Below are 14,336 nucleotides of genomic sequence, written 5' to 3' on the forward strand. Positions count from 1 at the left end.
TCCCACGTATTGGTTTTCCATTAACTGGATTTAGTCCTATTCTTTTTCTCTGCACCATTTCCAAGGCTGAATGTTTTTTTTGTTATTCAGTATGCATGAACAGAAATTATCAGTGTTATAAGAGACAGTAGAGAATGCAGATGCTGTAATCAAGAGCAGAAAATAAAACTATTGGGAGAAGTCAGTTGGTCAGGCAGCACCCGGGAAGAAAATGGTCATATCAGAACGTTAACTGTACATTTTCCTCCATAGATGCTGCCTGATGAGTTCCTCCAAAAGCCACTTTTTTTTAAAATTAGCATTCAATTTCAAATTAAATTTTCCACAGAGATACTGGGACCTTATGATGCAACACAATCCAGTTACACCAATAGCAAATTTATGTGGAAGAATATCCACATCGGCACTACCTTCTCTACACACACCTGCAGCAGTCAGGCAACAAGCTACTTACTAGAAGGAATATTACAAAGGACCAAAAATATTCTGCAACTAAAGGCAGTGTTCACACCAACTTCCTAAAGTACAAAGGGACTTGACCCACAAGACTCAAAACAATTTTTCAGCTTGTGGTTCTTGGGAGAACTTCCCTAAGGCAACTGTTGATGTACAGGGAGACCTTGGGAGTTGCAAGCACCTACTTGCTGAAAGTTATGACAGGGCTGATAGAGTAAAGACAAGAGTATTTGGTGTACTTGTTTTCATAGGCTGAGTCTCCCTTCAAGTCTAAATTCCACAACCCAAAACAAATCACAGTTGTAATTAAAATCAAGCATGAAGTTTCTTGATTTAATCCAATTCTGCATTATTCAATCCAATCAGCCACATTTGCACTAAATAGGAAAACAGAAGCTCAGGGGTTAAATAGACTTCTCCTATTCCTCTGTACACAGTTCCATCTAATAACACTAATCACTCAATACATCAGCACACACAAAACTTTGGAGGGACTCAGAAGGCCAGGCAGCAACTATGGAAAATAAACAGTCAACAAATCAGAATAAGGTGGTGGGGAGAGGGGATAAAGTACAAGGTGGCAGGTGATAGGTGAAGCTGGGAGAGGGGGAAGGGGTGAAGTAGAGAGCTGAGAAGTTGATTGGTGAAAGAAATAAAGGCTTGAAGAAGGGAGAATCTGATAGGAGAGGACAGAAGACCATGGAAGAAAGGGGAGGGGAGGAGCACCAGAGGGAGGTGATGGGCAGGTAATGAGATTAAATGACAGAGAAAAAACATTCAATAACTGATTGCCCAAGGGTCACTCTTGTTTTTCAATTCAGCCAACATTCCTCTATGGATGGATTGTTTATACCTCAATGCCAGGATTATGTAATGGCAATCAACATCAGCTGGAGGACCTCTATATTGAAATAATCGTCTAAATTTTGATCAATCAAAGCAGTAGTGTCCAATCTCTCTCCACAGTACACAAAAACCTGAATTTGGAAGGGATACAGTAAGAGGGGGGATGATTCCAAAACACCTGTTAACAATGGCAATCTGTATACTCATTAATTTGGAGAGGTGATGTGGAAAGGTGGGGGCTGATCTGATGGGAGGAGTAGACATTAGAGAATTTCCTGACTAGACACAATTCTCCAGTAGCCAGCCTTCAGCAATTAACAGATGAATCCTTAAACTGAGGAAAAATATTTAAAGGGAATCTGAGGAACAACTTTCTCCATACACAGGGTGATGGGTAAATTAAGCCAACTATTTTGGCACAACATTATGGCCGAAAGGGCTGTTCCAATGCTGTACTATTCTACATGTAATACAAGTGCTCTCATGAGAGGTGTGTGATCCTTTGCAGGTACTAGTACAGCACAAGAACAGGCCCTTCAGCATCAAGTGTTTCGAGAGGCTCGGCATGAGGCACATCAAGACCCTGCTGCCCCCCTCACTGGACCCCCTGCAGTTCGCGTACAGTCCCAACCATTCAACAGATGACGCCATTGCCATCACCCTCCACCTGGACAAAAAAAGACACGTACATTCGAATGCTGTTCATAGACTTCAGTTCAGCATTCAACACAATCATTCCTCAGAAACTGACTGGAAAGCTGAGCCTACTGGGCCTGAACACCTCCCTCTGCAACTGGATCCTAACTTCCGGACTGGGAGACCTCAGTCAGTCCGGATTGGAAGCAGCATCTCCAACACCATCACACTGCTTCACTCTGCTGGCCCACGACTGTGCTGCAACACACAGCTCGAACCACATCATCAAGTTCGCCAATGACACGACCGTGGTGGGTCTCATCAGCAAGAATGATGAGTCAGCATACAGAGAGGAGGTGCAGCGGCTAACGGACTGGTGCAGAACCAACAACCTGTCTCTGAATGTGAACAAAAGCAAAAGAGATGGTTGTTGACTTCAAGAGAACACGGAACGACCACTCTACGCTGAACATCGACGACTCCTCCGTAGAGATCGTTAAGAGCATCAAGTTCCTTGGTGTTCACCTGGCAGAGAATCTCACCTGATCCCTCAATACCAGCTCCATAGCAAAGAAAGCCCAGCAGCGTCTCTACTTTCTGTGAAGGCTGAGAAAAGTCCATCTTCCACCTCCCCCCCCCCATCCTCACCACATTCTACAGAGGTTGTACTGAGAGCATCCTGAGCAGCTGCATCACAGCCTGGTTCGGAAATTGCACCATCTCGGATTGCAAGACCCTGCAGCGGATAGTGAGGTCAGCTGAGAAGATCATCGGGGTCTCTCTTCCTACCATCACAGACATTCACACCACACGCTGCATCCGCAAAGCAAACAGCATTATGAAGGACCCCATGCACCCCTCATACAAACTCTTCTCTCTCCTGCCATCTGGCAAAAGGCATCAAAGTATTCGGACTCTCACAACCAGACTAGGTAACAGTTTCTTCCTCCAAGCCACCAGACTCCTCAATACCCAGAGCCTGGACTGACACCAACCTACTTCCCTCTACTGTGCACATTGTCTTGTTTATTATTTATTGTAATGCCTGCACTGCACTGTTTTGTGCACTTTACGTGGTCCTGGGTAGGTCTGTAGTCTAGTGTAGTTTTGTGTTGTTTTACGTAGTTCAGTGTAGTTTTTGTATTGTTCATGTAGCACCATGGTCCTGAAAAACATTGTCTCGTTTTTACTGTGTACTGTACCAGCAGTTATGGTCGAAATGACAATAATAAGTGACTTGACCGATGCAGATGCAGGTACAATTACATTTAAAGGACATTAGCACAGGTACACGGACAGGAAATGTTCAGAGCTATATGGCCCAAACATGAACAAATGGACTAGCACAGGTAGGCACCTTGTTCAGCATAGATGAGTTAGGCTGAAGGGCCTGTTTACATGATGTATAATTCTAAAATATACTTGTAAATACTTGTAAAACCAAGTAAAAGGGTAGGTTATTTAATACTGAGATACAGTCATATAAGGATGAACAATTGTTGAAGAGCTGCGATGGTTTGATCATTGAATTCCCTTAAAAAAAATCAATAGATTTCTGATAAATAAAACAGCAATGGTGCTGACCTAGATCAGAAATAATCATGATGAATAGCAGAACAGGCTTAAAGGGCTACTCCTATTCTTAACCCTTGTGTTTAGGTACTCAGGGAAATAAAGTGGAAAAAGCAAATGGCCTTGCTTCTAGTGCCAAGGTTCCCAGCCTTTTTTATGCCATGCACCCCTACCATAAACTGAGGGGTTCACAGACCCAAGATTGGGAAACTGTTGGTGCTTTGTGATGCAATCTTTATTCTAATAGAGGTGATTAAGTGTTCAGGGCCCGTCATAACTCTCCTGGGTTCTTTGGCAAGGAATATAGGCAGAAACCCATATCACTAGCAGAGCTGCCAGACTAAACTTGAACAATGGACAGCAGACTTGGGATCCACAGATCTCACTTCAACACATGAACCACAAATGCCCCTACTCAGAAAGGAATTGAGGATATTTGGTTAATACACCATTTACTACTGTAGAACCAAAGTATACAAGTACAGGAGAGTTGTGACAGGTCCTGATCACTTAATTATCTCTATTAGAATAAAGAATGCCTCAAAAACCACTAACAGAAGTTCCCAATCTGGGGTTCATGGACCCCTCAGTTTATGGTAGGGTGCATGGCACCTAAAAGGCTGGGAACCCTGGCAGTACACAATGGCATTCACCTTTACAGATAAAGTCTCCAAAATCCACTACTCACCCAAAGTTATACTGCCTAGTACCTACAAAGTCACATGCTTCTCCTAAGAGCACAAGTAAAGGGAACGAAGAACAGTACAGCATAGGAACAGGGACTTCAGCCCATAATAGTGTGCCAAGCTAATTAAGCTAGTGACCACATTATCCCTTTTGCCCACATATGGCCTATATCCCTCTGTTCTCTGCATATAGTAGCAGTACATGGGACTCTAAAGCCGGGTCTACCATTTAAAAAAAAATATCGAGCTAATATGATCACAAACACGAGAAAATCTGCATTTGCTGGAAATCCAAGAAACACACACAAAATGCTGGAGGAACTCAGCAGGCTGCTTGGCCTGCTGAGTCCCTCCAGCATTTTGTGTTTGAGAAACTAATATGACCTTAGCCTCAACTCCATTTTCATACCTGTTCTGCCTAATGCTTTACTTCCCTACAGTAAAAAAAAATCCTGTTTCTTATTCAGTAGCAGCATCTTTTTGGCTTCTACACATCCTGTTAATATGTAGTCTAAAGAAGCTCTGGATCATTGTTCCAGTGATACAACTTCAAATTCTACCAGAAAATTCTAATAATTAAATCAATCTATATTATAAGCCCACAAGGTCAACCCTAGGAAGAAAACCTATCATCCTAATTCAGTCCAGCCTACTCCAAACCAATTAGTGTGATCGATCTATGATAAGTACAAGCTCTGCCAGTGAAGTCCACATTTTCTGAATAAATAGACTTGGAAAAAATGTTACTGAACCCAAGCTAATTAGTCACCTATGCTTTGCAAGACTGGGATACTTTATCAGAAATTTAGGAAATTGTCCAATATCTAACTAGAGATAACAATCAGTACTCAAAGCATCTTAGTCCTGAAGTCATGATGCGTAAGTGTTTTTTTTAAAACATTTGCAAAGTGCAGAAAACATTTAATGCAATTTAACTGCAATGAAGGTTCACATGTTCAGCATGAAAACACTGAACTAATTTGAAGGCAGAATCATTTCCTCTCTCTCAACTATATGATTGTACGTAAAAGCAATTTAACACCAAACATAGGATCAGAAGACTACCTAAAAATCAATTATTGAACAACTACCTATTTAGATACTTACTTTTCTCTATCTGTTTTGTAGATACGTGCAATCTCTGGCACTAGTGGGTCGTCAGGGTTTGGATCACATAACAGTGAACAAATGGACAATAGAACTGGAAAAGAAGTAACAAGAAATTTAGGGTTTGTTCTTCAATCAATGTATTTTACCTTATACCTCAAACATTCATTTTGTTCTAATTGAAATTACCTTACTCAAAGAAATCTAACCAGCTTTGCAAGGAAAATTTATATAGAGCAGCATAATATTCAGAAGGCCACGGTAGTTCAGAATAAGCTAAAGAGGACCAAGACGAAAAATTACCAACATGTTAAAATTTGAAAATTTACTTTTTTTTTTAACTGTTGCAGCTATATTTATTTAAATTCCCTTCTCCTCACCTCACAATGGACTGAGGCACTGAATTTAACAGTAATAAGTACTTTATTGATCCCGAGTGGGAAATTATAAAAAGAAAGATCTATATATTAATGACACCACAGCTACAAATGGACAAGTAAAAACTGTGAGATTGTGGAATAGTAAATTAGATGAGAAAACACCATCTAACATTGACATTCAGAGATGCAGCATGGAAACAGGCCCTGCAGCCCAAGTCTGCAACACCAAACACCCAAACCATGTTATTCTTTGCACATTCCATGGGTTACCCCTCAGACTCTTCTACTCAGCTACACAATACAGGCAATTTAGAGTGGCCAATTAATGCATCATCTATATATTTTTGATATCACTCAGATTCAGATTACAATAAGGTTCCTTAGCTAACTGATTAGTTGAACTAAAAAGTGCTCAAACTTGACAACTCCAATTTTAACATTACTGTTTGTACATATCTTGTTAGATTTTTACCAAGTAGAATTAAACACAAAAATTTACAATGACAATCTAGTGCTGATAGAGAGCTAGGGTTGTGATTTTTTGATCAAAATAGATTTACTGTGGAGTAAGACATTGCAGTTGGAAAATTTCATAGGAAGGACAATGGAATTCTACCAAAAAGGAGGCAATGAATCTCTTAGCAGACCTAAAGATGGAAAAATCCTAAGGGCTGTTGTATTCCATGATCAGCATGGGAGCAGATTGCTGGTACTAACAAAGGTTTTCACACCTCTAACTGCAGAACTCATATCAGATGACTAGAAGGCAGCAAAGATATTTTTATCAGGATGTGAAGCAGGTATAAGCCAGGTAACTACAGCTAGTCACAAAACATCAATTACAAAGAAATTATTGGACAAAATGCTGAGGGACAGGATCAATCTGTATTTAAAGCAGCAGGAATTGAACAGCAATAATCAGGAGGCCTTGTTAAGTTTTCCTGCCTGAACTTCCTTGAATGCTTTGAGGACATGACTAAGTGGTTCTATGAGTGTTGTACAAGACCATAAGACAAAGGAGCAGAATTAGGCCATTTGTTCCATCAAGTATACTCAGCCAGTTGATCATGGCTGATTTATCTTCCCTTTCAATGCCATTCTCCTGCCTTCTCCCTGTAACCTTTGACATCCTTACAAATCAAGAACCTATCAGCCTCTGCTTTAAATATAGCCAATGACTTCACCTCCACAGCCATTTGTGGAAATGAATTCTATCACCTTCTAGCTAAACAAATTTCTGCTCACTGTCCTAAAGGGATGTCCTCCTGCTCTGAGGCTGTGCCCTCTGGTGCTAGATTCTCCCACTATGTGAAACATCCTCTCCTTGTTCACTATCTAGGCCTGTCAATATTCGGCAAGTTTCAAAAAGATACCCCCATCATTTTTCTAAATTCCAGCAAGTACAGGACCAGGGCCATCAAATGCTCCTCATACGTTAACCCTTTCATTCCCAGGATTGTTTTCTATAAACCACCCCTGGGCTCAAATGCCAGGACATTCTTTTTTAGACACAGGGCCCAAAGCTACTCACAATAATCAAAATGTGGTCCCACCAATGCCGTATAAAATCTCAGCATCACATCCCAGCTTTTTTTTTATTCTAGTCCTCTTGAAAAGATGCTAACATTCAATTTGAATTCCTTACTACTGACTCAACTTGCAAGTTAACCTTTAGAGAATGCTGTACTAGAACTCCTTTTACATCACTGCCAGCCTGTATTACTCCTCCCCCTCCCCCCCCCCACCTTTTTATTCTGGTTTCTATCCCTTCAGTCCTGGTGAAAAGTCTTGCCCAAAATTGTCTATTCCCCTCACAGATGCTGCCTGATCTGCTGAGCTCCTCCAGCTGTTGTGTGTGTTGGATCTCTTTTATAGACCTCTTGATATTGACAAGAAAACAGCATTTTTAAAAAACAATACAAGAGCTTAAGCATTCACAAGAAAAACAGTTTGGAAATATACAGCAAACTTATCACGTATTCATCATTTTTATTCAGCTATTTGAAAGTTTCCTCTACAGCATCCACTTTCCAAAAACAGACATACGAGGAAATCTCATCTAATTCCCTCTTCAAGCTTCAACTCATTCTGACTTATAGTTGTTACTGCATCATAGACTGCAACAGATAGCGTAAACGTAAGCAGGCTTTTTCCAGAGAGGATGGGTTAGACAAGAACTTCGTGTCATGGGTTAAGGGTGAAAAGTGAAATACTTAAGGGGAACACGAGGGGGAACTTCTTCACTCAGGGGTGTGGTGAGTGTGCACCAGTGGAAGTAATGGATGCAGGTTTGATTTTAACATTTAAGAGAAATCTGGATAGGTACATGGTTGGGAGGGGTAAGGAGGGCAATGAGATGAGGCAGAATAATAGATCAGCATGGACTGGATAAGCCAAAGGGCTGTAGTGCTCTATGACTATGTTTAATGTGGTCTAAACAAACTTGATTTTACATTAGCTTAACAATACAAAAAGGCTATTTATTCAATTGGAATCTATGACCACTGACGAATGACAGGGGTTGGCGCTGCAACCTTAAGTTTGTTATAGATATTAACCATATAACAATTACAGCACGGAAACAGGCCATCACGGCCCTTCCAGTCTGTGCCAAACTCTTATTCTCACCTAATTCCACCGACCCGCACTCAGCCCATAAACCTCCATTCCTTTCCTGTCCATATATCTGTCCAATTTAACTTTAAACGACAACATCGAAACTGCCTCAACCACTTCTGCTGGAAGCTCATTCCACACAGCTACCACTCTCTGAGTAAAGAATTTCCCCCTCATGTTACCCCTAAACTTTTGCCTTTTAACTCTCATGTCCTGTTGTTTGAATCTCCCCCACTCTCAATGGAAAAAGCCTATCCATGTCAACTCTATCTATCCCCCTCATAATTTTAAATACCTCTATCAAGTCCCCCCTCAACCTTTTATGTTCCAAAGAATAAAGACCCAACTTGTTCAACCTTTCTCTGTAACTTAACTGATGAAACCCAGGTAACAGTCTAGTAAATCTTCTCTGTACTCTATTTTGTTGACATCTTTCCTATAATTCGGTAACCAAAGCTGTACACAATACTCCAAATTTGGCCTCACCAATGCCTTGTACAATTTCAACATTACATCCCAACTCCTATACTAAATTCTCTGATTTATAAAGGCCAGCATATCAAAAGCTTTCTTCACCACCCTATCCACATGAGATTCCATCTTCAGGGAACTATGCACCATTATTCTTAGATCCCTCTGTTCTACTACATTCTTCTATGCCCTACCATTTACCATGTATGTCCTATTTTGATTAGTCCTACCAAAATGTAGCACCTCACATTTAACAGCATTAAACTCCATTTGCCATCTTTCAGCCCACTCTTCTAAATGGCCTAAATCTCTGCAAACCTACTTCATTATCCACAACTCAAGATTAAAATCAAGATGTAACTGTGAACTTACTAATCATATCTCCTACAGCTGACATGATGATTGGTGGTATTATGGAGAGCCAAAAGTGTATTCTTTGGATATACAATGATATTGATTTAGGGACAGAAAAATGACAAATGAAACTTAACACTGCACAATTTAAGGTTAAGTTTTGGAAGCACTAACAAGGCTGGGATATACACACCACAAACAACAGGGTCCCATGGAATACAGATGAACTGAAGGACCTCTGTGTAAATATCAAAAGACTCCAAAAGGTAACAGCATATACAAATAAGGTACCATACAGGGTATTGCCTTTATTTGCTGTGGCATAGAACTGTGGTAGTGAGGTAATTATATAGCTGTACAAAGCAGGCCACAGCTAGAGTCCTTGTGCAGTTCACCAAACTAAGAGAAAGGATATGACTATATTGGAAGATTGCTGAAGAAATCTGGCCTGGAACGATATGAGGAGAGGCTGGATGTACATGGTTTCTTTCCTTTACTGAAGAGTAGACTGAAAGAGGGTGTGGGTAGAAGAGAGGAAAAAAACATGAGAGAGGTATATAATAAGAAACATTTCCCCTTCAAATACTTCCAGACCCAGAAGGCAGAGTTTTAAGCTAAGAATTGTTTTAAAGGGGATCTGATGGGTTCATTATATTCGTTTTTCATGGAGTGGCACACATTACCAGAGGTGGCAGCTGAGGCAGATGCAGTCATGTTTAAAAATCATTTAGACAGACAGTTAAATAGTTAAGGTATAGTGGATACAGACCCAATGTGTAAAAAAAGGATCAGTGTTGATGGGCAAAAAGGCTGGCAGGAACACTTTGGGTGGTGGGGGAGGGGGGGAAATCAAAGGATCTACTTCTATGTGATGGTAGATAAGGAGATTGAAGCAACAAAGGGAATAGTTGCAGGGAACTTAATGAGTGGCATAGACACCAAAAATTTTTTAAAGTAACAGAACAAATCCATAAGGTGGTTAAAAAGGCACATGACTTTTATCATTCAAGGCATGGAACACATGAGCAGAGAGATTATGCAAGAGCCATAACACAACACTGATTAGATCACAGCCGTATGCAGTGGTCACCACACTACAAGTAAACACACCGAGTCAAAGGAGATATAGGTCAAAGGTGGCCACTTTATTAGGTACAGGAGTGGAACCCAGAGTAACTTCTGTGTTGTAGCCCATTCATTTCAACATGTTGTACGCTCAAAGATGCTCTTTGGCACACGATTTGTTGTAACATGAGGTTATTTGAGTACTCAAACACGAGGATATCTGCAGATGCTGGAAATTCAAGCAACACACACAAAAAAATGCTGGTGAACGTAGCAGGCCAGGCAGCATCTATAGGAAGAGGTACAGTCCACGCTTCAGGCTGCGACCCTTCGTCAGCACTAACTGAAAGAAGAGATAATAAAAGATTTGAAAGTGGGAGGGGAGGGGGAGATCTGAAATGATAGGAGAAGACAGGAGGGGGAGGGATGGAGCTAAGAGCTAGAAAGTTGATTGGCAAAAGGGATAAGAGCCTGGAGAAGGGAGAGAGAGGATCATGGGACGGGAGGCCTAGGGAGAAAGAAAGGGGGAGGGGAGCCCAGAGGACAGGCAAGGAGTGGGACAGAGGGAGAAAAAATAAATAAATAAAAGGATGGAGTATAAAGGGGAGGTGGGGCAATAACGGAAGTTAGAGAAGTGAATGTTCATGCCAGCAGGTTGGCGGCTACCCAGACAGAACATAAGGTGTTGTTCCTCCAACCTGAGTGTGGCTTCATCTTGACAGTAGAGGAGGCTGTGGATAGACATATCAGAATGGGAATGGAACGTGGAATTAAAATGTGTGGCCACTGGGAGATCCTGCATTCTCTGGCGGACAGAGCGTAGGTGTTTAGCGAAATGGTCTCCCAGCCTGCGTCAGGTCTCACCAATACATAGAAGGCCTTAGCTCCATCCCAACCCCTCCTGTCTTCTCCTATCATTTCGGATCTCCCCCTTTCAAATCTCTTACTATCTCTTCTTTCAGTTAGTCCTGACGAAGGGTCTCGGCCCGAAACGTTGACTGTACCTCTTCCTATAGATGCTGCCTGGCCTGCTGCGTTCACCAGCATTTTTTGTGTGTGTTATTTGAGTACTGTCGCCCTCCTGTAGCTCAAACCAGTCCTCTGATCTCTCTCATTAACAAAGCATTTTTGCCCACAGAAATGCTGCTCACTGCATGCTTTTTGTTCGGGGTGAACAACTGAATCTCTTGACCATGTCTACATGCGTTTATGCATTGAGTTGATTAGATATTTGCATTAGCAAGGTGTACAGGTGTATCCAATAAACTGGCCACTGAGTGTAGAACAACATTGCGAAGCACCGTGCAAGGAAAGATCAGATGAGCTCGAGCTTTTTACCACTGGAGCAGAAGGGACTTAACTGAGGTGCTCAAAATTATTTTCTTTATACATCTGTCATGGCTTTTGCTATCAAAACTCACTGCCATTCTTTCAAGGACAATCAGTGACTGACAAAATCTGCCCTTGCAATAAAACCTGCATTCAAAAAAACTAAAACACAAGTGCAGCTAATAGCCTAGTTGATTGATCAACTTTAAACCCTGACATCCATTTGGTTCAGGAGAAGACAGTCATTTGGTCTGAAATGTGCAAAAACTTAATGTCACTGTACCTTTAGAAATAGTTAATGCAGGGGACCACTGTGATCTTAGAATATCAAGGCAGATGCTGCCATTACTGTTAATATTTGGGTGATAAATTCTTGTTGTAAATGCAACCTGAAAGCATAAAAAAAACATTTTTTCAGTTGATAAGATACAAAACAACGCAATCTAAGTTTACCTCATACAATTTTTGGATTAACACAATGACCAATGATTCACCGAAAAGTGAAAATGGAGCATTTCAATCAGTGTCAAACACCAAACTAAAACTAATTCAGCTCTCCATATACAGTGCCTACAAAAAGTATTCATCCCTTGGAAGTTTCCATGTTATATTGTTTTACAACATCGAATCATAGTGGATTTAATTTGGCTTTTTTGCCCCTGATTAACAGAAAAAGACTCTTCCGTGTCAAAGTGAAAACAAATCTCTATAAAGCGATCCACATTAACTATAAAAAACACAAAATAATTGATTTTTGACCATCAGACTAAACCCTATGTTTGGTGCAAGCCAAACACCGCTGATCATCAAAAACACACCATCTCTACTGTGAGGCCCATCATGCTGTAGGGATGCTTCACTGCAGCATGCCCTGGAAGGCTGGTGAAGGTAGAGGGCAAAATGAATGCAGCAAAATACAGGGAAATCCTAGAAGAAAACCTGATGCAGTTTGCAAGAGAACTGCAACTTGGGAGAAGATTTGTTTTTGAACAAGACAATGACCCCAAGCATAAAGCCAAAGCTACTCAAGAATGGCTTAAAAACAACAATGTTAATGTCCCGGAGTGACCAAGTCTGAGACCAGACCTCAATCCAATTGAGAATTTGTGGTTGGACTTGTAAAGGGCTGTTCGCTCACGATCCCTCTGCAATCTGACAGAGCTTAAGTAGTTTTTTTAAAGAAGAATATGGGAAAATTGCAGTGTCCAAACGTGCAAAACTGACAAGAGACGTATCCACACAGACTCAAGACTATAATTGCTGCCAAAGGTGCATCTAGTAAATACTAACCTGAAGGGGGTAATTATGCAATCAATTATTGTTTAATAATCGTAATAAATTTAGACCAATTTGTAAAAATTTATTTTCACTTTGACATAAGAGTCTTTTCTATTGATCAGTGTCAAAAAAGCAAAATTAAATCCACTGTGATTCAATGTTGTAAAACAATAAAACATGAAAACTTCCAAGGGGGTGAATAGTTTTTTGGCACTGCAGAGGAGATTGAAAGTCTGGCTGAATGGTGCCGTAACAACCACCTTTCAGTCAATGTCAGCAACTGGAAGTCAATGCGCCAGTCCACACCAGAGGATTAGAGGTGGAGAGAGTCAACAACTTCCTCAGCATTATCACTTCAGAGGATTTGTTCTGGGTCCAGAACGTAACTGCATCATCTCTACTTTCTTAAAAGTTAGCACAAAGCATCTAATCTAAAATTCTTCAAACTTCTACAGATGTATAAAAGACAGTAGACTGACTGGCTGCATCACAGCCTGGTGTGTGAACACCAGTGCTCTTGAATGGAAAAAAAACATAAAAAGTAGTGGATAGACCACTGTCCATCACAGGTAAAGCCCTTCCCACTACTGAGCACATCTACAAGAAGTACTGTCACAGGAAAGCAGCATTCTTCATAAAGGGCCTCCACCATCCAGGCCGTGCTCTCTTCAAACTGCTGCCAGTAGGTACAGGAGCCTCAAGTACCACACCACCAATTTCAGGAACAGTTATTACTCCTCAACAAAAGCTCTTGAACCAGAGGGGTAACTTCACTCATCCCAATACTGAACTGATTCCACAACCTCTCGAAACAACAGGAATTCTGCAGATGCTGGAAATTCAAGCAACACACATCAAAGTTGCTGGTGAACGCAGCAGGCCAGGCAGCATCTATAGGAAGAGGTACAGTCGACGTTTCAGGCTGCGACCCTGAAAGGTCTCGGCCTAAAACGTCGACTGTACCTCTTCCTATAGATGCTGCCTGGCCTGCTGCGTTCACCAGCAACTTTGATGTGTGTTGCCACAACCTCTGGGCTAACTTTCAAGAACACAACAATTTGTGTTCTTGATACTTATTGCATATTAATTTTTTATTTTCTCTTTTCTTTTTGTATTTACAGTTTGTCGTCTTTTGCACATTATTTATTTATGTCTCTGTTGTGTGCAGTTTTTCATTGATTCTGTTGTTTCTTTCTATTTACTGAGAATGTCTTCAAGCAAATGAATTTCAGGATAGTGTATGACATACGTGTACTTCGATAACAAATTTACTTTGAACTTCAACAAGATTCTGAACTTTGAAGAGAAATCAAAAGGTAGATTATCTGAATGAGGAGAAATTTTAAGTGAATGAAGCCCGGAAGGATTTAGGTGTTTTACTGCAGAGGTCCCCAACCTTTTTTGCACCGCGGACCGGTTTAATATTGGCAATATTCTTGCGGACCAGCCGGCCGGGGGGGGGGGGGGGGGGGGGTTAATTACGACTGGAATATAGGTGGTAAGTCAACTATAAGTCACTTAGTCACTTAAAAGTAACTAA

General features: G+C 41.0%; 1 protein-coding gene across 1 annotated transcript in view; it reads right to left on the reverse strand.

Annotated features, from left to right (window-relative positions):
• LOC140196780 (ubiquitin-conjugating enzyme E2 D2-like) overlaps nucleotides 1–14,336 on the reverse strand; it is a 44,817-nt gene that overhangs the window by 14,066 nt on the left and 16,415 nt on the right. The window contains exons 5-6 of the mRNA XM_072256556.1: nucleotides 11,802–11,907; nucleotides 5,304–5,397 (exon numbers count right to left, since the gene is read on the reverse strand). Of these exons, the coding sequence (XP_072112657.1) occupies nucleotides 5,304–5,397; nucleotides 11,802–11,907 (200 nt within the window). The remainder of the gene's footprint in view (nucleotides 1–5,303; nucleotides 5,398–11,801; nucleotides 11,908–14,336) is intronic.

The sequence above is a fragment of the Mobula birostris genome, chromosome 4 (assembly GCF_030028105.1).
Source record: "Mobula birostris isolate sMobBir1 chromosome 4, sMobBir1.hap1, whole genome shotgun sequence".
Lineage (NCBI taxonomy): Eukaryota > Metazoa > Chordata > Chondrichthyes > Myliobatiformes > Myliobatidae > Mobula > Mobula birostris.